Raw genomic sequence first — 23,329 nt, 5'->3', positions numbered from 1 at the left:
CCTGACTGTCAACATTTCCCCTCTCAAGAATTTTGTTTTGTCATTAGAAGCCATTTAATATCAAACATACACACACACACACACACACACATGTGCGCACACACAGGCACACATGCACACACAAAGACCAGATAACATGAGATGGTGGTCACAGCATTAGTTTATTACAGATGTTCACAGTAGAGTATGTACAGAATGATAATAAGCACACAGTAACTAAGACCATCGATCCAACCTGACATCAGTTCAAGAGAGACATTTAAATAACCAATTACACAGACATGCTTACCACTGGCCAGGGGAGAGAGGGGAACAGACGAGGAGAGAGAAGAGAGACAAAGAGAGAGAAAGAGAGAAATGAGCAGGGTGGAATATATACAGCAGAGTATATATAGACTTGGTTGATAGAAACCGAGAGAGAAATGGAGGAGTGGTGAGAATGGGAGGATGAAGAGATAAGAGAAGGAAGGAGGGCTCTGGATCATGCAAAGAGCAAGAAAGATGTGGTGAGAGGTCAAAGTTCAGGGTTCAGACTGAGTGGGCTCTGCTGATTTGCTGGACTCGGTGGCTGTCTTTAAAGCCATGTCTTGCTTCAGTGCCTTCTCCATATCTTTACTTCTGCAGAGGGAAACACGAGACACCATGTAAGTCACTCTAGTCCATCTGACTGTGTTTGGGATCCCTAGGCTCCTTTAAAAGTAATTTCAACTATTCACCAGCAGGTGGTGCTGTCACATTATTTCACAGAGCCTATACACTGCTCTGATTTCACCTGCTGTAGACAGTTTTTCTGAATGGTTTCACTCTCAGTTGAGATCTCTTTGTATAAACAGAGCAGGTGGCAGGTATTTATACAAACACATGAAAGTGAAATGATGAAAGAGTGTGGACAGAAAAGCAATGAAACAAGGAGGAAGTGGTTTACAGTTTCTTTATCTGCCAGCCACAAAAACCCTGCTGTGTTAAGAGCTTTCATTTCCTAATCAGAGACTAGGGAAGAGTGATTAGCCTGTTAGTGGTACAGCTGGCCTAGAGGAGAGGTGACTGCAGGTCAGTAGCGTCCATACGTGACCTAGTACACGTATGACAGGGTGAGCGGAGGAACCCTGATGGGGTGGGGGGGTCAAGGGATTAGTGTGTTTGGGATTTTCTCTGAGGAGAAACATGTGATCTGGAGTTCATGGGAACTGCTGAGATTGGGGGTCTTGAGTGGTCAGTAAGAGTAGGGTGAGTTAGGATGGGCTAATGTCTTACTTTGATGGTCTATGTTAGCTGTTAAAGACATTACACACGACATATTCTCACGTGTCGACTACCTTTCAACTGCCCTTTATCTAACTGTACCTATGTCCTGGTCTTAACCTTAGTAGTCGCATTTCTGTACATCTGAAGAAGATTGTGGTGGACGTTAATCTGTACTTGGATAGACATAGGGAGACAATATTACAAGTCACAACTTAGTGACTTATATTCTGAGCTAGTTATTTTTTCTTCTGTTCCTCAGGCCTTCCTCTACTGCATAACCCCCTGTTTCACCCCATGATTGACTGCAGTATACTGAATATGCTCTTAGATGTGTTCAATTAGATGTGTTCACCATATCACAGGTGCTTCTGATGAGTTCAGATGAAAAGTTGGCACACCGCCTGTCCTAACCAATCCAAACAAGCTGCAGCCATGAATATGATCAAAAAAATCTTGCCAACTGCAGCTTTAACCTGAAGGGTAAAAATCCCTTAAACCTTAACCATAACATAAAGCTTTGGACTCTTCTTTTACATGACTAAAAAGGTAAAGCTGTCAGTTGTTGTTATTGTTATTATTGTCAGTGTTAGGGTCGATTAGGGTATTAGGGGTCATAGGTCATGAATCAAAGAAGGACCTGGATGAGGGCGCTGGCCTGACGCTGGGGAGGACGTCCCAGCTGGACGTGGAGCTGTCATGTGACCAGGAGACAAAATCACATGACTAATGCACGCGCAATCACATGACCAGAACACAAAGGCAAAAATCATAACACAAAATCAACCAATCAATCATGAGAAACGGATCAAAATAGGATTTAGGTTGAAATGAAAATCAGCTGCAGCACAATCAAACTCAAAGAAATGTTGTCCTTAATTTACATAGCCCTACAGTTTGTGATCATTACCAACTATGCCATGCCAGGATCAGCCGACTAAAATGTTAGCAAGTCCGTGCCAGGGTTGGTAGAAGTAAAACTGAGGGAGACGTGACATCAGATTTACTTCGAACTTACCGTATGGTCTTTATTATGAAGCGAATGATCACTGCAAGGCCCACGCATCCACACAGTGATCCCATCACTATCGCTGCAATTTCACCTGATAGGGAGAGCGAGAGGGGATTACAGCGAGAGATAGAAGATTACAGTGAGAGAGGGGATTACAGTGCAAGGAAAACAAGAGATATGGGATTACAGTGCAGGGGGAAAAACATAAAAAAGAAATGATAATCATTTGTTAATACTTTAGAATGAAATGCCACTCAGTAGTACGTTTTACAAATATACCACAGGACTAAAAAACCTACCTGCATTGTAGACTTTGACCCCTGCTGGGAATGAAAGTATAAGGGAATACAGTTAGCGATGTGGTTGTAAAGTAGGAGAGACATAACAGGATAATTACCATGATAATGCCGGTATATGTCTGTGTCTGTGTGTCTGTGTCTGTGTGTGTGTGTGTGTGTGTGTGTGTGTGTGTGGTCATCTACGTTGCACTGTACACTGTGCTCTACTTCATCTGTGTGTGTGTGTGTGTGTGTGTGTATGCGTGCGTGCATGCCTGCGAGCTAGCTAGCGTGCGTGCGTGCGTGCATGTGTATGTGTGTGCGTGTGTGTGGTCATCTATGTTACACTGTACACTGTGCTCTTCTTCATCTGTCATGTAACGCTGATGGCACTCACTCTCTTTTCTCCTTTTTCTCAGAGTTTACTCCTCCCTCTCTCCCTCACCCTCTCTCTCCCTCACCCTCTCTCTCTCCCTCTCTCCCTCACCCTCTCTCTCTCTCTCTCTCTCTCTCTTTCTCTCTTACCCTCTCTCTCTCCCTCTCTCTTTCTCTCTCTCTTTCTCTCTCTCTCACCCTCTCTCTCTCTCTTTCTCTCTCTCTTTCTCTCTCTTTCTCTCTCTCTCTCACCCTCTCTCTCTCTCTCTCTCTCACCCTCTCTCTTTCTCTCTCTCTCTCTCTCTCTCTCTCGCTCTCTCTCTTTCTCTCTTACCCTCTCTCTCTCCCTCTCTCTTTCTCTCTCTCTTTCTCTCTCTCTCACCCTCTCTCTCCTTCTCTCTCGCTTTCTCTCTCACCTCGTTTTTTGTGCCGTTCTTCTCTGATCCACGTAACAACAATGGTGGCTGTGTTCATGAAAAGAGGTTTTCAGAAACTAATGATCCAACTCATAAACAAATAGCTCAGCCCTAGCTTCTCTCTCTTTCTCTCTCTCCCTCCATCTCCCATACTCTCTGCATGCACCCCCAGACCCCCTTATCCTGCCATCTCTCTCTCACTCTTCTCACTGCCCTCCTCCTTTTCTCCTCCACCATCCCTTTGATGAAACTGCGTTCTCTGTGTGACTCTAAGGTACCGTCTAAGGACTAAGGTGTAATGGCTACTTTTGTTTTTGAGATTTCTTGTGACACCTTTGGTACTCTTTTTTATGAGTTCTGGAATGCCATAAGGATTTTAAATTGTTCCCCTCTTCCATAGGCCTATAGATAAATGTACTTCTCTGTCGGTGGCTAGTGGAAAAAGATTATTGGCTCTCGTTCAGATAAATGCAAGATGCTTATAACTTGTTTGTTAAATAACTATATGTTTTCTATCATGGTCTTTTTACGCAGTAGAGGTCACATACTACTAAATACATTCTTATCAGCATGATCAAGATGAACGCTGGTAACGTGCTACCCATGTGGAAATATGGGTTTGTCTGAGGATTCCTTAACTCGTTACAATTCTATTTTAAATTGCAGGTGCAAAGCACTATTACTGTAGCCAGATGGTATAATACACATCTGATAGATCATGTAAAGTTTATATGAAGTTAACACGATAGAAAACACTAGCCTGGAGATTCCAGACCCTCGTAATTTAGGAAGATTAAGGGTGTGGCCATGACTAATGTAATGACCCAACTCGAGGGGCGGCACCAAGCATGCATTTGAAAATATCAGTGCACGCAATTGTATAACACTACGACCAATGTTTACTGACTGATTCCGGACTTTCGACGCAATTGGATATCACTACAACCAATGTTTACTGACTGATTCGTTGCAGCGCTGTCATCATCTGTTTAGCTCGCCTCTGGCCCGCCTATATCAGATTCACCGATGTGATTGGTTCCTCGTGATGCAAGGGGTAAAAGTAACGTGCATCTTTACTTATTGCCAGAGTGTCTCGCAGAGACAATTCAAATTGTGCTCTCGCTAGAACTCTGGATTTCCAGGGTAACAAAACACTGTCGTAATTGTCAAACTGCCACCAGCTAAGGCTCACGCCATGGAATGTTAGTAAACAAAAGGCTGGTCTGTATGGTTGAATGTATAGAATGGGCCAGTGCATTCAGTAAAGGGTGCCTTCTCATTGGTTGGCTGGCATGATATCCCAGGTGCCAATTATGATGGTGGTTGGGCATGACCGCAGTCTGACTGGCATCAAACCTGCAAATGTGTCACATGTCACTTACAGCTTTGGCATGAGAGCCCTACAAACTGGGCATGCAGGAAAACTGTGGCTGTTGATTTGTTTTGAACAGCATAAATGCTATAGACCCTTTCAACAATAAAAACATAAACAATGCTTGAACGTTCTATTTGGTTCCCAATCTACTTCCTCTGCATTAAGATAACATATGGAATGTTAAAACAGAAGCCTTGTGGGGCCAACTATGATGCTGATAATTGAACTCTCTTGAAAGGGTGTATAGTTCACTTGGTGCTTCACACTGAAGTCAGCTTGTTGCAATAATGCAATTAGTCCAGTGTGTACAATGTTGATAATTGTGTGGAAACCCGCTGCACATATAGAGTGCATAGCTGTAAGCGCTTTAGTGTAATAGTCTAAAAAAAAAAGTAGTTCCTGCGACGTGCAAACCCTGGTGTAGCTTAGATAAGTGTACCATTAGGTAAGGGAGAACTGTTGTTATTACAGGACAACCCTTACAAAAAATGACTGCAGTTATGGGACAAAAAAACTGCAGTTATACTGTTTTTCTAAGGTACAATGCAGTTTCATGGCCATAAGTCCTATCCTCCTCTTCTTCCTTTTCTCTGTCTCTTTCTCTCTCTCTCTCTCTCTCTCTCTCTCCGCCTCTGCAGTTTACTTTTCTTCTCGTTGTCTGTGTCTGTCTCCCTCCATTGGAGGGTGCTGTGTGGTACATTTCTACTGACTGTGTTTGAAAGAGGCGAGGACCACCCTCTGGTTGAGTGGCTGGGTGGCACGGTAGTTGTCCTGGAGCACCAAGGGATCAGAGCTCCCCTCTTCTGTGGAGTACAGCAGCGTCTCCAGCTTCACCAGCTGAGGAGAGGGTGGAGGAGAGGAGGAGAGTGGAGGAGAGGAGAGGAAGAGTGGAATGGAGGGAAGAGTGGAGGAGAGGAGAGGAAAGGAGGAGAGGGAGGAGAGGAGAAGAGGAGAGGAAGAGTGGAGGAGAAGAGAGGAGAGGCCAGGGGAGGAGAGACGGAAGAGTGGATGAGATGGAAGAGTGGAGGAGAGGAGAGGAAAGGAGGAGAGAGAGGGCAGGGGAGGAGAGAGGAAGAGAGGGCAAGGGAGAAGAAGAGAGGGCAAGGAAGAGAGGGCAGGGGAGATGGGAAGAGGAGAGAGCCGAGCATAAGAGCTTACAAGGATAGGACATGAAAGAGCAAAGCTAGCAAAGAATCAATAGTGATGATTTGTTTAGCAGAATATCTCCCCACTCTGTACTTTACTTAAATGTGTCCAAGAGCTCTTTCCCTTTCCTGTCGTTTCTCTCTCCTTTTCTCCCCTCCTCTCCTTTCCTCTCCTCTTTCCCCCCACCACCCCACCCTTCCTCACCTGGGGCAGAGACAGTTTGACAGTCTCCTGGAAGACGGTCCAGAGGACGCTCTGGTAGCAGGGCGGGGTGGTCAAAGAGCCGTTGTAGCGATAGTAGCTCCGCAGGTCTTTGGGCAGCAGGGTCTGGATGTCGAACGCAGGGATAGTCACTTTGTCACCTACCAGAGAGACGGCCAACAGGGAAGCACCACTGATTAGTGGCTCCAAAGTAGACAGAAATGTTTCAAAATAAATATTTCGATGGGGGGCGTTTTTTGACATATCATTGGCATAATCCTAAACAGTGGACACCACGGTGAATCTGGTTGAAACAAACACATGCAAAATTAGGGTCAGATCATTTAAGTCACTGGCCTAATCATTTCCATTATGATATTCGGCATATGATTGGATGGTGGTGGTATTGTGGATAAGGAGCTGGGTGAGCATGTAGTGGCTAGATAGAGTTGTGGGTTTGATTCCTGGATGCCACTGCTGTGCCCTTGAGCATGGCACTGAGTTGCCCCCGTGCCCTTGAGCATGGCACTGAGTTGCCCCTGTGCCCTTGAGCATGGCACTGAGTTGCCCTGTGTGACTGGCCCTGTAGCAACTGACGTATGTAAGTTTAGACAGAAGTGTCAGCCAAATGGATAAGTGAGTGAGTTATTTTTTCAGTTCCACTGACTCAGAAATGTTATCATTTTCATTACAGGCCATTATGCTTGATAAATATACTTTTTGTAATTGCTCATAAATGTGTGCTAGGTGTTGGGATCTGTGAGGTCCAGTTGGGTGCTGTTTCCATGACAACTCTGTAGCACACCTGCATGTCTTATTCTGCTCAGGTAGTTGATGATGTTGGCGTATGCCTGGTTTGTTTCCTCACCGACCTGTGAAGGGAAAGCATCATTCATATAACCATGGTAACAGAGAGAGGAAGTGCTCTCAAGCACTGGAACACTCCGGAACAGCTGGTAACTAAGCAGACAGATTATTCACCTTATTCCGCGTGCAAACATGGGGGCGCTAGCTTTGCCCACATTGTCTCCGAACTTCCGATTGAGCAGTACATCCATTGCGATACATTGAGATAGCAGAGCTCTATCGAGATGACTGGCATCATATATTATGGGTCCTCCTAAAGTTAGGAACGTTTATTTAGGATTTTGGTGACTTAAGACATTTCTGTTATACAACTTTCCTATCTGAAGTTAGGAAAAAACTGACTTTGGAGCGGCTGTTCTGTAAGTTAGCCTCTCTATCCTCTTCTGCCGTGTTATCCCAATGAAGCTAACTAGACGTAGCTAGCCGACCGGAAGTTTAAAGACAACGTGGAATTAAAAAAAATGGGCGGGGCTGAATAAGGTGAATAGAAATGTTGGATTAGAATCATACAAATCAAATGTCCTGACAAACAGAGCCACATATATCCTTCAGAATGGAGTTTAAGAGTGAAGGTGAATGCTGGGTTTGTGAACACACCTCCATGAGAACTCCCAGGACCGCCAGACCATCCCGCTGAGTCATCGCCATGGAGATATTCTCATACAACTCGGAGTTATAGTGGACAATGTGGAGCTGAGGAGATCAAGAGAACCATAGAACCATTAGAGTGGTTACCAGTGTGTTTATATGTGTGTGTTTGTGTGTGTATGTGTGTGTATTGGTGTTAGTATCAGTGAAAATGCGAGTGTGTCTGTGTTCTTTCCTAATCTGAAAATCCCTCGTATTGTATCTGGATTAAATGGCGAAAGTTTTTCTGTGTTTGCAGCAAAGTTGGAAAGAGTGAAAGAGTGAGAAGCAGGACACACAGAATGTTAGCCAGAGAGAAACAAAAAAGGAGAGAATGAACGACAGCAAACAGAGAGAATTAGGAGAAAGAGTCTTGCTGAGTCATGGCATTCACAGTGGCCCAGAGAGAGGTGAAGGAAAGGGAGGAGAAGAGATAGACAGAGAGGGAGAGAGAGAGACTGACAGAGAGAGAGACAGAGAGGGAGAGGGGGAGATAGAGACTGACAGACAGACAGAGAGAGAGGGGGAGATAGAGACTGACAGACAGAGAGGGGGAGAGAGACAGACAGAGGGGGAGGGGGAGATAGAGACTGACAGACAGAGAGGGGGAGGGGGAGATAGAGACTGACAGACAGACAGAGGGAGAGGGGGAGATAGAGACTGACAGACAGAGAGGGGGAGAGAGACAGACAGAGGGAGAGGGGGAGATAGAGACTGACAGACAGAGAGGGAGAGAGAGAGACAGACAGGGAGAGGGGAGATAGTGACTGACAGACAGAGAGGGGGAGAGAGAAAGACAGAGGGAGAGAGAGACTGATAGAGAAAGAGAGAGAGACTGACAGAGAGAGAGACAGGGGAGAGGGGGTAACTCATTGGCAACCACCTGTTACCTCAAAAAGTTGAGATTAGGCTTAGCTTTGTCATGCAACATTTCACATTGCCAACAGACATCACTACAGTGAATTTCATTACCATTCCATGGTGTCTCATCACTACATCACTGCTAGTCTGAATGTGTCTTAAAAGACTCCACTGTCATGCAAATATCTATCTTATCTCCTCCTCCTCCTTTCCTCATCTGCATTCCTTTCATTCCATTTTCTTTTCCCTTCTATTCTTCTTTCTTTCCCCTTCTCTCCTCTCTTGCCCTTCTGCCTCCCTCTGCTTTGGCATACCTGTGGTAATAACAGATGGACAGCATCTCAGATCTCTCGCCAATCCCTCTCCCTCCTTCCTTCCCTCTCCCTCCTTCCTTCCCTCTTCCTTTTATCCTTCCTGCATCCTTTCTTTTCCTTTTATCTCTCTCTCTGTCGCTCCCTCTCATCCATCAGATGGTCGCTGTCTGCTGTCCCACTGGGTGGTCACTGCCATATGTAGGCCCTGCTGTCCAATCCCTAATCTTTACAGATCTTAGCCTACACATTTTCCCATGAATGTGCCCAGTTCTGTCATGTGCCAGGGTGACCTGTGGAACTGGGAGAAGGGTGCGATAGCATGGAGGTCAAAGCCCATGGATGCTAGCATCTGACGCTAGCTCATCTCTTAACCTAGGGATCAATAAAGTATCTATCTATCTATCTATGTGGGGAGGGAGCTAGCATCTGACGCTAGCACGTCTCTTAACATGTGGGGAGGGAGCTAGCATCTGACGCTAGCACGTCTCTTAACATGTGGGGAGGGAGCTAGCATCTGACGCTAGCACGTCTCTTAACATGTGGGGAGGGAGGTTTACCGACTTACAGCCCCACTGTGCCCACAGAGGTGGGTCTGAAGGCCAAGGTCAGTTTCAGTATGAATGGAAAGACCTGGGTAAATATCCCCCTTGCTATTGTATCGCTCTCTGCTGCTTCTCTCTTCTGCCGCAGGTCCAATCTGCTCAGGTCTCTCTCACACACCGTGTGATCATGTCTCATGTCAGTTTAACCACACCATGAAACCAGGAAGTGATCCTGCTGTTGCCACACCACACCCCACCCCCTCTCTCTTTCTCTTAAATCAAATCAAATCAAATCAAATCAAATCAAATGGTGCTTTATTGGCATAACTAAAGAAAGTATCTCTAAAGGCTCTCTCTCTCTGTCACACACACACACACACACACACACACACACACACACACACACACACACACGCACGCGCACGCACACGCACACGCACACACACACATTCTCTCTGTTTCTTTCTCCTTCCACTCTCCTCTCTCTCCTCTCCTGTCCTCTTCCTTCTTCTTCCTTCTTCTTTTACCTTTACACTCAATTTTTCCACCCTCACTCTTTCTATGTCTCTTTCTCTCTCTCCCTTTCTCTCTCCCTCTCTCTCTCTCTCTCTCTCTCTCTCTCTCTCTTTTCTCAGATCTTCACAGATGGGAGTGGGTCAGAGGAGCAGTTCTGTGTTCCTGCTCCCTGAGGGGAACCGGTAGAGAACCCCCATGGGACACAGTCAGACATTAGACCATGGTAAGCTACTCTGTTCCACTCCACCTGCTCTCCTCTGTGTGTGTGTGTGTGTGCATGTGTATGTGTGTGTATGTGTGCATGTACATGATTTTATGAATGTTTGTGTGTGTGTGTGTGTGTGTGTGTGTGTGTGTGTGTGTGTGTGCATGTACATGCTTTTATGAATGTTTGTGTGAGTGTGTATGTGTGTGTGTGTGTGTGTGTGTGTGTGTGTGAGAGAGAGAAAGCACCAGGGGAAAGCAGAATTAGAAATATGACAGGGAACCATTGGAAAGGTTAGTAAAATTCCATAACAACAGAAGGCATGTCAGAGTAATCTGTTTGCAATTCTGGGTTGTAATTAACCTGAATTAGACACTGAATTAACACTTTGTTTTTGGTGTGTAACTGGACTGAAAGCAGCTTTGCATAACAACATTGTTTGGAAGTCTAGACTGGCATTTTGTTGTTCCATTAAATGGTGACTGATTTCAGGAGATCCAATTGGGCACTTTTGCTTAATGAGACTTTAGGCAAACAGAAACTGAACCCAAGAAAGTGCCAAGTTTGGTTTATTCACTAGTGCTCGTTGTGATGAGCACTCATGTTTCATGTTTGCAATGACAGACAGACATGATATACATACTTATATGCACTCTCACTGTAATGGCCTATGCAGATTACAATTTTTTTTTACCACGATGGTCTTTTACGATTGACCATGTCAGACTAGATGATCAGAGACGATCAGAGGAGATTGGCCACATTACAAGATCATGTAGCCTATCGTAGCCTACTCGTGGCATAGTGTCAGTGTCAACCTATACAGTATATGGTGTCAACACGAGAGTCATAGGAGATTCCTCAAAAATTCTGACATGCTAGACTTTTGGTCGTGGAGTCGTGGACAATAAATTCTGGGACACGTTCCTCCTTCGGCGTCGTTACCGACCTTTCATATTCGGGCACGTCACTGGAAATTTGTTGGCTACGACAAAATCGTGGCAAAATCGGGCTGAAATCGCATAGTCTGCATAGGCCATAAGGCTTTTGTCCTATCGTGTTCTGTCTTCCACCGTGTCTCCTATGTTTACTTCCTGTGTCTCCTATGTTTACTTCCTGTGTCTTGTGCCATGTGCTCCTTTGTGTGGCCTGTTCATGTGCTTCCTGTTCCTGGTTTTCCTGTGTCTGCCCGTCACCGGATTTTGAGTTCAATTTCCTGATTACAGACCTCTGAAGTTCGCCTGCAAAAAAGCTGCCATCTTTGACATCCGGTATCTGGCGATTTTTCCTATGGGAAAATAACATGGAGATTTTAAATTATCGCACCTGTTAAACTCTCGCGGGGATGAAAAAGTCTGAAAAGTCTGTGATCTCCGGTACGTGAAGGCGGCACACTTAGATTTTTGCTACCTCAGAGCTAACTTGCAATGCAACTTGCCATAGGTAGTTAGCTTCAATTAACAACCGGATCTCCTTATATGGGCAAAGATGGCGTTTTGGTTCTTTTTTGTAGACGAACTTCAGAGGTCTATTGTTTCATCATCTTCACCTGTGTCTTGTTACCCTGTATATTTAAGCCCTCATGTTCCCTCTGTTCACTTTGAGTCTTTCTGTGAGTCTTCACTGTGAGTCCTTCACTGAGGTCTGGCCGGACGGATCCCAGTCCCGAGGCCCCTGCGGATCCCAGTCCAACTCTGAGGCCACGCCGCCCTCCAGCGTGACTATGTTGGTCTGAAATGTTTGGCCTCCAGCTGCCCAAGAGGCCTAGACTACCTGCCTGGCGCCCCGGCCACCCTTCCCAGCTGTGTAGACGGTCCGCTTGGTGCCCCGGCCGGCCGCCTGAATAGCCCCAGTGGTCTGCTCAACCTCCTGATCGTCCCTGTCTGTTGGCCCTACCTCCAGGTCGTCCTCCAGATCGCCTACGCAGGTCCGCTCAACCTCCAGGTCGTCCTCCTGATCACCCACACAGGTCTGCCCATCATCCTGGTCATACTCCTGATTGGCCGGACTGCCTTTGGCCCCTTCCTCCCACCCTGTTTCGACTCCTTTTTCTTGGGGCTGTCTGGAATCCAGCCCTTAAAGGAGAAATCCGGCGATGTCCATATCCGTGAACCCCCATGTTCATGCTCCCAGAGTGTAGCGACATAGCTGCCTGGGTGCTTTAGCTGTTTAAACTACCAACTCAAGCTAGGTAAAACCGATTGTGTTCTGTAACCTCGACAAATGGAGATCCAAGTTAAAAATCGGCAGATTTCTCCTTTTGGGGGGGGCTGTAAGGGTTTTGTCCCATCTGGTTCTGTTCTCTCTCTCTGTACCTTGATGTTGTATTCCATTGTGTCTCCTTTGTTTACTTCCTATGTCTTGTGCCATGTGCTCCTTTGTGTGGCCTGTTCATGTGCTTCCTGTTCCTGTTTTACCTGTGTCTGCCCGTCACCTGATTTTTTGAGTTCAATTCCATGATTTTTGTTTCATCATCTTCACCTGTGTCTTGTTACCCTGTGTATTTAAGCCCTCATGTTCCCTCTGTTCTTTCTGAGTCTTTGTGTTATTGTAGTCTTGCTGTCCATTTGTGTGTTTCTTGAAAGCGAAGTTCACTTGATTCCAAGTTTACCCTGTTTGACGTGCGTTTGATCCAACCACTTGCAAAACCGTGACTCACTCACGCACAATTGCACAAACACTCACACTGGTGATTTTGATTCAAAATAAGCAGGTACCAGTCTTACAAAACTATTTTATGATATTTGGATATTTGTGGGCATTAAACATATTAGTCCAATATTAAAGGCTTAAATCAAAGGAGGCTCTCGCTATTTTTTGGAGATACAGGCCTATAGTGTGGGGAAAAGTTGAAGACAAAAATAATTGATAATAAGGTTGCTTATGCTTTCTTCAGTAGCTTCAAAAAATGGTTTTATTTTTAATCCAGAGCTAATGACAGTCAGCCTTTGCATAAAGAAAATTTAAACAAGTGGGCCTAGTGAAGTTAAAAGTAGCCTAGAACAGGTCAGACCAAATTTAACGGAGTGGGCTGTGATTCATTGGTAGCCTATGCCTATAAGCTTATTGAGGCTTGTTTTAACAGGCTATTACAGTTTTTTTTCAGTCGCTAACAAACGTTTGTCCAATCAGTTGTCACATTTTCAAAACTCTAAATACAGTTAGCACAGCATCGGTCTTTTGTGGCCATACCATTCACACATTTCATGTCGTTTTCACACGATATGCAGTCAGTGAACAAATTTCCTCAATGCTTACATTTTCTTAACAGACAAGCAAAAACAATATTCCAAACCTTAGATACAGTATAAAAACCTCTGCTTCTGCAATGATATCAGTTCAAAAACAATATATCTCAGGTGATAATACAAACAAACAATTATAATTGACAATAGAATAATTGACACACAATTGATTTATGTTGGGTAAATTGGGCCAACCACAGCTGATTCCAGTCTGGCTTAGACTCAGTGGCAGGGGTTATTTTTTTCTATTACATTGACACTTAAACAGTAAAAGGAGTACTTTGAGGAGTGATGTTTTTAGAAACAGAAACAGAAAAAGACAAACACTGTAATGTCTGGACGAGGAAGAGTAAGAGAAAGGGGCCCAGGGAGAAGAACAAGCCCAGTGAGAGATGCAGTGAGAGGTGCAGGAGCAGTGAGAGATGCAGGAGCAGGGAGAAGAGCAGGGCCAGGGAGAAGAGCAAGGTATCGTAACACCCCCAATTATCACCACTTTTGTTCAGAAATTCTAAAACAACGATGTTTTTTAACACTTCAAAATAACATTTACTAAATGAACCTTACATTTTTCAGTAGCCATAGTTGTGTAGATTTGAACAAAATCTGGTTTGGTTCTTAACGGGAGCATTTACTGCCTGAAATATCCGATTTTGTTTACCACGCCGGGTTATAGTGCTGGCCTGATGGGTCGCCTATTTACACCGTTTAATGCGGCACACGGACGGTTAGGCCGAGAATTCTGGCCGTGGAAATTAAAATTCCACTGGAGCTCCAAGCGGTTGTGTACCGCGCAGCCACAACACTGTTTACAGCTCTTTGAGTCACGGTAAAATGTAATTTTTGGTACATAGCTAATTTAGATACACCTATGTTGTGGGTGCTTGCGTTTCTTTAGGAATCCGCCATCTTGGTTTGTATAGAAATGGATATTAAGTGACACATACACGCAAGACGGTGGAAATACGGGACCGACGGTAATAGGGGGAGTTACGATAGAGGTGTAAGAATGGTGGTGGCATTCCAAAGGCTGTAAGAACTGTTGTCAGTGATGAAATTCATGCCACTATCATTGACCATGTAATCAATGTGATGTTGATGAAAACATGTGGCCTAACCCTGAAGATCCTGAAAATCGCATAAATTAGATACAGTAATTTTGTGCTTTGGTTTAGCTCCCCCCTTTTTATCTTGGTTTTTTGCTGTTGTTTTTTTGTTCAGAATGCTCCTGTGTGTGTCATGGATATTTTGTTCACTGTAAGCAATACTGTAAAACTTTTTCTGTTCTATCATACTGTAAACAGTATTTCTACTGTACCTCCTGTAGTAAACAGTAAAGAGAAAAATAAACTGATTTGCTTTTTACTGGAATGCTTTTGAATGTGAACATAACATGTGGGCATACAGTTCCCAACCAAGAAATTTAGTCTATGAAGTTTTTATAATGTCAACAATAGCCAGTATTTTGAAACCTGGGGCCTATTGCACAAAACTAGGATAAGGGATTAAGCCAGGATATCTTGGTTATCCTGGCTCAATTTATCCGTGATCCAGTTGCACAAAAGCGGGATAGGGGGCAGCAGGATATGTTATGGTATAAATCACCATGGCGATTTATTCTGTGGAGCTAGCCTGCTCCAGACCAGGCTAAGTTCCAGGATCTATTTAATCTCATCCCTTATCTCAGTCAGCAGTCACCACAAACAGAAACCAATAGTTATTCCACTGCCCACTACACATTGTTATCACATATAACTAGACCCACTGTCATTATTTAAACGTTTGTGATCATTAATTAACTTTTACATATCGCCATTCCCGACCTGTCATGCGACAATGTGACATCCACGGGAGTGCCTAACCATTTTTCAAGTGTGGTGGTGGTGTTGCACTAGTTGCAATATTCTCCTAAACAGAGGTGTTGCTGTTTGTTCTGTTGTGAAAGGGCTATCGCTACCTACTTCACACTGTAGAAGAAGCAATGAAGCCGCTCTAGTTGCCATGGTGAATCAGTGAATCTGTGATCGGTGGCGGGGTCTATTTGAGGGAGCCGTGAGAGCACACTTATCCAGGATAGGTTTCACCTGGCTTGATGAATCCGTGTCTGCTCATCCTGGCTTGCTCGTTGTGCAACCAATTAAGCCTGTACGCTCTTGTTTTAGATTCATCGAGCGCAGCTCAGTAACTTATCCCGGATGTCTTAATTCTGCTTTTGTGCAACAGGCCCCTGGTGTACTTTGATTGACTGCATGTACCTTGTGAAGTGAAAACAAGTGTTATTCTTTGACAGAATAATTTCATTTTGAGTCAGATTTCCAGTGTTTTGGTAAAGTTAGTGTGTGCAGAGAAATATGTGTTAGTAATATATTTAACAAAATGTGTTTTTGAGAAGAAAATGATCCGTTTGGCCAATTGTGTTTTGTAGGTGTGAGTCTGCGTTAAGAGTTTAGAAAAAGTATCTGAAGTATGGGTAAGCGCTTGTTAGCGATTGAAAAAAACTGTAATTGATATCAACAATCTCAATAATCGGGTTGGGGTTGCAGGTAGGGCATCATTTTCTCTTTAATAATACCAAAGTCCTTTTAGACAAGTCCCTCCACTCGGCGGCCATATTGCAACGCACTTTGGGCACTTATTGGGCATCTATTTTGGGCAGAACTGCACATGCTCAATGCTTCACAACACCAACCTAGACTTTTGGCTGTGGAAGGGGTGGGATATGTGTAGACAACTGCCACATTGGTGTTACAAACTAACCTCATTCATGTCTATGGAGGATTTTTTGAGTGCTGTGTCTCCTATTAGCCTCAAAAGTCTCTGAGTACTAGTGATATGAGTCTAGTGATATGAGTCACGGTTGGGAATACTAGTGATATGAGTCACGGTTGGGTTGAATGATGGCATCGAGCGAGTTACGATCACAGACACACACACACACACACACACACACACACACACACACACACACACACTCACCTCGGCTGCAGTGCTGCGTCCATTGATGGTGTGTTCACTGCCTGTCGCCACACTCGCCCCGTTGCCCCAGTGTAGATGGAGCTGGACCGCACTGAATTGCCATGGCAACCCGCCTATGCCCATCCAGCTGGGTAAGGGCATCACCACTGGGGGGAGGGGGTGCATGTTTTTAGACAGGTCTCAGAAAGTGTCCACTGAATGTCAGTCATCAATGTAGGATACAGGCTGATAATAGATAATAGGCTGTCCCAATAATGTAAAACCATGTAAAAGATAATGGTCACATATTAATTCAGCAATGTAAACTGACATAGAGTATGGTAAACTGAAAGTACAAACATAAGCATTAATGTTAGACTCTGGCCAGAACGGTTCTAGGCAATGCTGCTATGTGGGTCCGGTCCAGTGTCATACTGTGCAGAGGAGACCCAGCGGCCCAGAACCAGAACCTGCTGTGGCATCCCACTGCTCTAGAACCTACTGCTCTAGAACCTGCTGTGGTGTCCCTCTGCTCTAGAACCTGCTGTGGCATCCCACTGCTCTAGAACCTGCTGTGGCGTCCCACTGCTCTTACCCATGTGAACCTGCTGTGGCGTCCCACTGCTCTAGAACCTGCTGTGGCGTCTCACTGCTCTAGAACCTGCTGTGGTGTCCCACTGCTCTAGAACCTGCTGTGGCGTCCCACTGCTCTTACCCATGTGAACCTGCTGTGGCGCCCCACTGCTCTAGAACCTGCTGTGGCGTCCCACTGCTCTAGAACCTGCTGTGGTGTCCCACTGTTCTTACCCGTGTGGCCGTTGTTGGAGAGGGTGAAGGGCTCGTTGCTGTGCTGGCTGTAGCCCAGCGGCCGGATCGCTGGCAGCCTGGGCTCGAACTTGGTCTGGGCTGAGTCCACGTTGATGGGGGACTGACCCGACCCGCCGCAGTCAGGAAAGAACTCCGACCACTGCGGCTGGCCCATCTGACCTGGAGGAGGAGGAGGGGGGCCAAGGGAGCAACTTTACTTTTTTTACACATAACTCGTTGTGCCTCCATATATTTCAGACATCCAAAAGCTAAAAACCCCAAAAGAAAAAAATAAATGAAATGTTAAATAAAATACACATAGAAACATAAAGATAACACTATGAACCTACATCTTTTAAATCTCATATAAAATTTAATTTTATGATGGGGTAGATTATGGCCTGGTAGATTACACGTTGTGGATCTAGATTGGATCTGAATGTGGAACGAATCTAGGAGTCAACTGCTATCAGAAGTCAGAGGTCAAAGGTGAACAGATCAAGAGGGAAAACAAGTGTGTTTATCAGGCCAAGGCCAGCTAGCTCGGTCATGATGGCGACAGGGTTAAACAGATATGGGCGTGTATTTTCTTTGGAATTGAATAAACAACTGCATTTAAAATCTTTGTCTACAAGAAAGATTTGATTGCTGCACTTCTGAAATGATTTGGTAAGACTTCAATGGACCAATTGAAGTAACGTTCCAGTTATGTTAAGTTCCAGGGTTATGACCCTGGAAGTTGTAAATAAATGAAGCCTTTCCAGACCTACTGTCAATTTCCATAGAGATTTGAGAAGCGGTCTGGTGATCACCAGGCTAGTTGGTGATCTAATGATTCTGATGGGTCCTGGAATCAGCCACTGAAAAGGGAACATTTCAGCTGACTACTTCATCAACCCCTCTGCTATAGTTACTTTCACAGATGCACAACACATTTAATTTTTGAACTTATACTATCACTACTGAGAACTTATCACTACTGAGTCCATTTAAAATCATTAGGTATAATAAACGTACAGGTTATCTCTCTAACATGCTTAGGCCTACATGATTTAATTTCATATACTTATAGCACAGACAAAATTGAATTCCATAATGATCATTCTCTTACTCTCTGATAAGCATTTCTCAGTGCATTTCCAGATGCATTTCAGAGAGTTAATTGGTATTCAAGCGCTGGTCAGTGTCTATGTGTGTGTGTGTGTGTGTGTGTGTGTGTGTGTGTGTGTGTGTAGAAGCTCAGAGCTTAGTCATGCATGCCTGATGAGGTGGCCGAGAGCAACACATCAACACTCGCACACACACACAAAAAAAACCTCCCCAAAATAATTGGATTGTGAAAAGAACAGGGGGTCCTTGCGGAAGAATGAAAAGACCGAGAGAGAGAGAGGGAGAGACAGAATTACAGACTCATTATGGCGTTGAATGAATAGGCGGGCCAACTGCGTTAGTGAAAGGGAGTGAAAGAGAGGGCGCAGTGGGCATCACGTGACACTGAGTAAGACCATCCAGAAAAAAGTATCTAAATAATATAACTAATATAAATCTATCCTGGATTGATTTGCTGACATTTCTATAAGTGACACATAGTTTATGTGTTATAGCCTACTGTAAGAAACAATTCTTCTGATTTGTTAAGATGAACTTGAAACTTATACTTGAACAAGGACAGAAAGAGAGAGAGAATGTAGCAGAAGACTTCGAAAGGCACCATGTTGATTTCATAAGGATTATCAAGCACACACACACACACACACACACACACACACACACACACACACACACACACACACACACACACACACACACACACACACACACACACACACACCCCCATCCCACAGCTCCCCCCCCAGCTCCACCTCACTAGCCCTCAAAAAAGGAAAAAAAAAACTTTGTCCCACAGATCCCCTGCTGTTGCCACGGTAATCCCCATGACAACAGTGGGGCACAGTTTCCCATGGCTGACATTCCACCTCTCACACACTGCCCCCCCAAAGATGAGCACATAGGGGACACTACAAAATGCGAAAACACACACATAATACACATCATATACATACACTTGCATCAGTCTACAAACGCAAGCACTGCAACCTCACCACCCATAAAAATACATAACATGACACATCCTGAGCTCAAAGCTAAATGTAAACTTCTAACACTCTAACACATGGCGCAACACACAGATCCCACATTATCACACACAACACCACTCATATGGAGTAGGAGTAAAACACCACTCATATGGAGTAACAAAACACCACAAGGAGTCCATCCTTTGGAGTAGGAAAAACACCACCAAACAAACACGAACAAATCCATCCTTTGAACCTCACCAAACACACAAATGATGCAACACCAATGAAAATGAATGAACACCATTCATATGAAGCAAAACACAATATAGCAAAGTATACAAAGCAAACAACAAAGTAATGGCAAAGCATCCTCACTATCTAGAAGTGCCTAAGAATAAGAAAATATTGCCAATGTTGGCCACTAGAGGCAAACTTCCAGCAAAGTTAGAAAAAGTTCCAGCAAATTAGAAGTTTCCCACTAGTGGCAAATGTGTTCACCAGGGATTTGCCACTACACTTCGCCAAAATGGCAAAGTGACAAATCTAATTTGCATAATGACATTGCTGCAAAGTTGCTGCAACATTGCCAAAAGTTAACTGCAACTGTTTGCCAAAAACCTAATTTGCATTTGAAATATGACCTTGCCACAAATTTGCGGCAACTGTTTGCCAGAAACCTGAAATTTCTGTAAGGGCAGATATGGTCGCACTAGCCTACAGAAAGGTTGGTTTTGTCGTCTTGGAATGACAATTCACCCTTGTGAGTTACATCATTTGTGGTTCCACTAACCACCAATGGACGAGACCCACTGACTCTCCCTGTGGTGAGAGAAAGGCTAAGAGCTTCCACCCTCTTCAAAGTCAAAGTGTGTATGTGTGTATGGGTGATGGGTGTGTATGTGTGTGTGTCTGTGTGTGTGTGTCTGTCTGTCTGTCTGTGTGTGTGTGTGTGTGTGTGTGTGTGTGTCTGTCTGTCTGTGTGTGTTTGTGTGTATGTAATGTATGTGCATGTGTGTTTGTGTGTGTGTGCATGTGTGTGTGCGTGTGTATGTAATGCATACATGTGTGTGTTTGTGTCCCTGTGTGTGTGTGTGTATGTAATGCATACATGTGTGTGTTTGAGTGCCTGTGTGTGTCCGTGTGTATGTAAAGTATGTGTGTGTGTTTGTGTGTGTCAGAATGTGTGTGTGTGTGTATGAAATGTATGCATGTGCCTGTCTGTTTGCGTGTGTATGTACATAATGTGTGTGTGTGTGTGTGTGTGTGTGTGTGTTTGTATGTGCCTTCATGTGCGTGTGTGTATGTAATGTATGTGTTTGTGTGTGCCTGTGTGTGTGCGTGTGTGTATGTAATGTATGTGTTTGTGTATTTGTGTGTGCCTGTGTGTGTGCGTGTGTGTAATACAGTATATGTGTGTGTGCTTGTGTGGCACAACACACAGAGACTGTAAAGCACTCCCATTCAGAGGCCCTGTAATCTCAGTCACATGTGCTCTCTGCTGTATGGCCCTTATATCAGAGGCCCATAATGAGAGGTGTGTATGAGGGGCACAATCCAAGCATTGAGCATCACACACACACATGCATGCAGGCATGCGCACGAACACATGTAATCCGTGCCAGGGAGTACAATGTCCTGCTGCTTTTCAGATTGTCGTCATCCTATCAATTGCATCTCTTTCACACACACACACACACACACACACACACACACACACACACACACACACTCTCTCTCCACCTCCATCTCTCTCTGTCTCTCTCTCTTTTCATCTCTTTCTCTCTCTTTCCTCCATCTCTCTCTCTGTCTCTCCACCTCCATCTCTCTCTCCATCTGCATCTCTCTCGCTCTGCGCTTCACCTTCTCCATCTCTGTGTGCTATTAACTGCCTTTCACTGTTTGCCTTTGTCCATGCGTCTGATGCCCAGATGGCTAACTGCTGGGCTGGAAGTAAAGGACAGAGATGGGGGGCTTTGGGGGCAGGGGTAGGATGACAACAAACTGGGACAGAGTGGACTCCACGGAGCGATGACAGTATTTACACACTCAAAAGCAAACCTCACAGGAGCACTCTCTGGCTATACTGTACCACCACTCACCCCAGCTCTTAAGTCTGTTTTGGATACGACCACATCTCCTACTGTCCTAACTGCCATTAATACCGTATCCCTTCGGCAAAGCTCATTAGTTAGATATGAATGCTATTTGGGATAAAACACTCCTATGCCTCCACACACCAGTCTTAACTTCCCCAGAAAACATGCTGGCCAAATAACACAGTAGTAGTCAGCGAGGATCGGATTGAATCATATGATGGGGAGGTGGGAATGTAGCCTTACCTGAGTATGTCCAATATATATCTGAAATCAGATAAACAGAACAAGGAGACTTCAGTAAGCAATATCTGGGTGAATGCAATACTTTTATCCTACGGTAACAGTGGGAAATGCACAATGTACAGACATGTCAACTTGTTAACTGAGTTGAAAACAACTTATTTCACTATTCTGATTTCTAAGGAGCCTGGGGATCACCTGTGTCATCTCGTAGGTCTTCTACAAAACTTCCATACCACTCCTAAAAACTATAAAGTTTGTTTTTACAATTCTTACTGTTATTGTTTTTATACAAATGCCCCCAGAGTTCCCTTCCACATGCCCTACTAGTGCAACTCCCACAGTTGAGCTGGTTATGTTAATGAAGCTCTTACCGGCTGCCCGACTCCCTGCACCCAGCCAAAACAGCAGAATCAGCACCAGCGAGGTTCCACACGCGTCCATCCCCTCTCTTCTGTCCCATACGCAATCACAGAATGGCCTCACACACACACACACACATACACACATACACACACACACACACACACAGTCACACTCAACCACACACACACAAACACTCTTTTACACACTGAAGAAGAGGGCTGTAGAGTAGTTGTAGTCCAAACCTAGCCTATTATATAGATAGTCCTGCAAGCCTCCAGGCTTCACAGACTCTAGCCTGCCCGGAGATCCTCACAGTCCATCCCAGATGCAGCAAAATGGATGCTCCAATGGGCCAGAGAAAGAGTTAGGATCCAACTGACCAAATCAAGGGTGTGCGATACACGCAGGGGAAAAGTGTGTGTGTGTGTGTGTGTGTGTGAGAGAGAGAGGTGCGGAGAGAGATGACAGAGGACTTCGGTGCTGGTCACTGAACAAAACCAGTGGGAGTTGGGGAAAAAGAGGGACAGAGAGGAGGGAGGGGAGGGGAGGGGAGGGGAGAGGAGAGGAGGGGAGAGGTGCCTGAGCTGAGAGTGGCTGAAATGACATGAAAAAATAGGCGTGAATGGACAGGGGAGGCAGGGAAGGGGTGAAGCTATTATCATGCAAGTAAATGGGTTTTGCTTGTTTACATACAAATAACAGGCCATTAGTGACAGTGTGTGTGTGTGTAGTGGTGGGGGGTTAGGGTCACTGGTAGTACCACTGTGAAACAAGGAGGTAAATGGAGGATAGGACGTATGTTGATCAATAAATCGTCCTAATGTATCTTATTTGTTCTATTAATCGGTTCTGTTTTCAATTGCATTCGTTTATTTCTGCCCATAGGTTCCCTAGAGCAGGGGTTCCCAAACTTTTCCACGACAAGGCCCCCCAAATACCACTAGGTTCTGGCCAAGGCCCCCCAAATACCACTAGGTTCTGGCCAAGGCCCCCCAAATACCATGGTTCTGGCCAAGGACCCGATGTGTTATTAAACCCATCGACAATACTACGGCAAATGTAAAAATACATTAAGCTAATCCTAATAATTATTTTAGCCACAAGCACTTCGCGATGGAGCATACAGTGTGTAAAAATTGCATTTGGGGCTTTCTGCTATATGAGAGCTATCACTCTACTATTATTCCCAGTCATTATCATGGGAAATATAATGTTCAGACATGTGTCACATTATTATAATGGCATTGTATATCAACCCTCATAGTAATAGGTATATTTTACATTTTTCAAATGTATTTATTTGTTGCTTTTATCTTTTCCTTCCAACTTGCTGAGGCCCCCCTGGCACCCCCTCGTGGCCCCCGGCCCCCACTTTGAAAACCACTGCCCTAGAGCATGAACAGACAATCTTCAGATGAAGTGGCCGCAAACTAAACCTTTTTAAAAGGGATAGAATGGCGCCCTCTAGAGACGTAGTCTAGTCAAGTGTAGCCTTACTGTAAGCGTCTGTTTATGCAGGCAGGTGCATCCTGATGATTCATGAGATATTAATGAATGAAGTAATA

The 23,329-nt window shown here is 44.7% G+C and overlaps 1 protein-coding gene across 4 annotated transcripts; it reads right to left on the bottom strand.

Moving 5' to 3' along the window:
* Positions 1-142: 142 nt before the first annotated feature.
* Positions 143-22,307, bottom strand: ca14 (carbonic anhydrase XIV). 4 transcript variants are annotated; one of them, XM_048261721.1, is made up of 12 exons: positions 21,773-22,307; positions 21,402-21,422; positions 16,982-17,161; positions 16,196-16,341; positions 7,510-7,605; positions 6,851-6,917; positions 6,049-6,206; positions 5,409-5,535; positions 2,554-2,574; positions 2,261-2,345; positions 1,883-1,936; positions 143-618 (listed from the first exon to the last, which is right to left on the bottom strand). In XM_048261721.1, the coding sequence occupies exons 1-12, from the start codon at positions 21,906-21,908 to the stop codon at positions 522-524; spliced, it is 1,188 nt and encodes a 395-aa protein (XP_048117678.1). In that variant the 5' UTR covers positions 21,909-22,307; the 3' UTR covers positions 143-521. The 4 variants fall into 4 exon arrangements, with proteins under 4 accessions (XP_048117678.1, XP_048117677.1, XP_048117680.1 ...); XM_048261720.1 differs by having other exon boundaries at positions 2,554-2,577; positions 21,773-22,305; XM_048261723.1 differs by lacking the exon at positions 1,883-1,936 and having other exon boundaries at positions 21,773-22,303.
* Between the last annotated feature and the right edge of the window lie 1,022 nt (positions 22,308-23,329).

This window comes from Alosa alosa, chromosome 13 (assembly GCF_017589495.1).
Source record: "Alosa alosa isolate M-15738 ecotype Scorff River chromosome 13, AALO_Geno_1.1, whole genome shotgun sequence".
NCBI lineage: Eukaryota > Metazoa > Chordata > Actinopteri > Clupeiformes > Clupeidae > Alosa > Alosa alosa.
This window is presented reverse-complemented; position numbering and strand designations above follow the sequence as displayed.

Coding starts and splice junctions, on each gene's coding strand:
- ca14 (XM_048261720.1), bottom strand. CDS start 21,908: ATGTGTGTATGTGTGTGTGTGTGTGTGAGGCCATTCTGTGATTGCGTA. Junction 5,536..6,048: donor TCAAACTGTCTCTGCCCCAG/GTGAGGAAGGGT, acceptor CCCTCTCCTCAG/CTGGTGAAGCTGGAGACGCT. Junction 2,346..2,553: donor GGTCAAAGTCTACAATGCAG/GTAGGTTTTTTA, acceptor TCTCCCTATCAG/GTGAAATTGCAGCGATAGTG.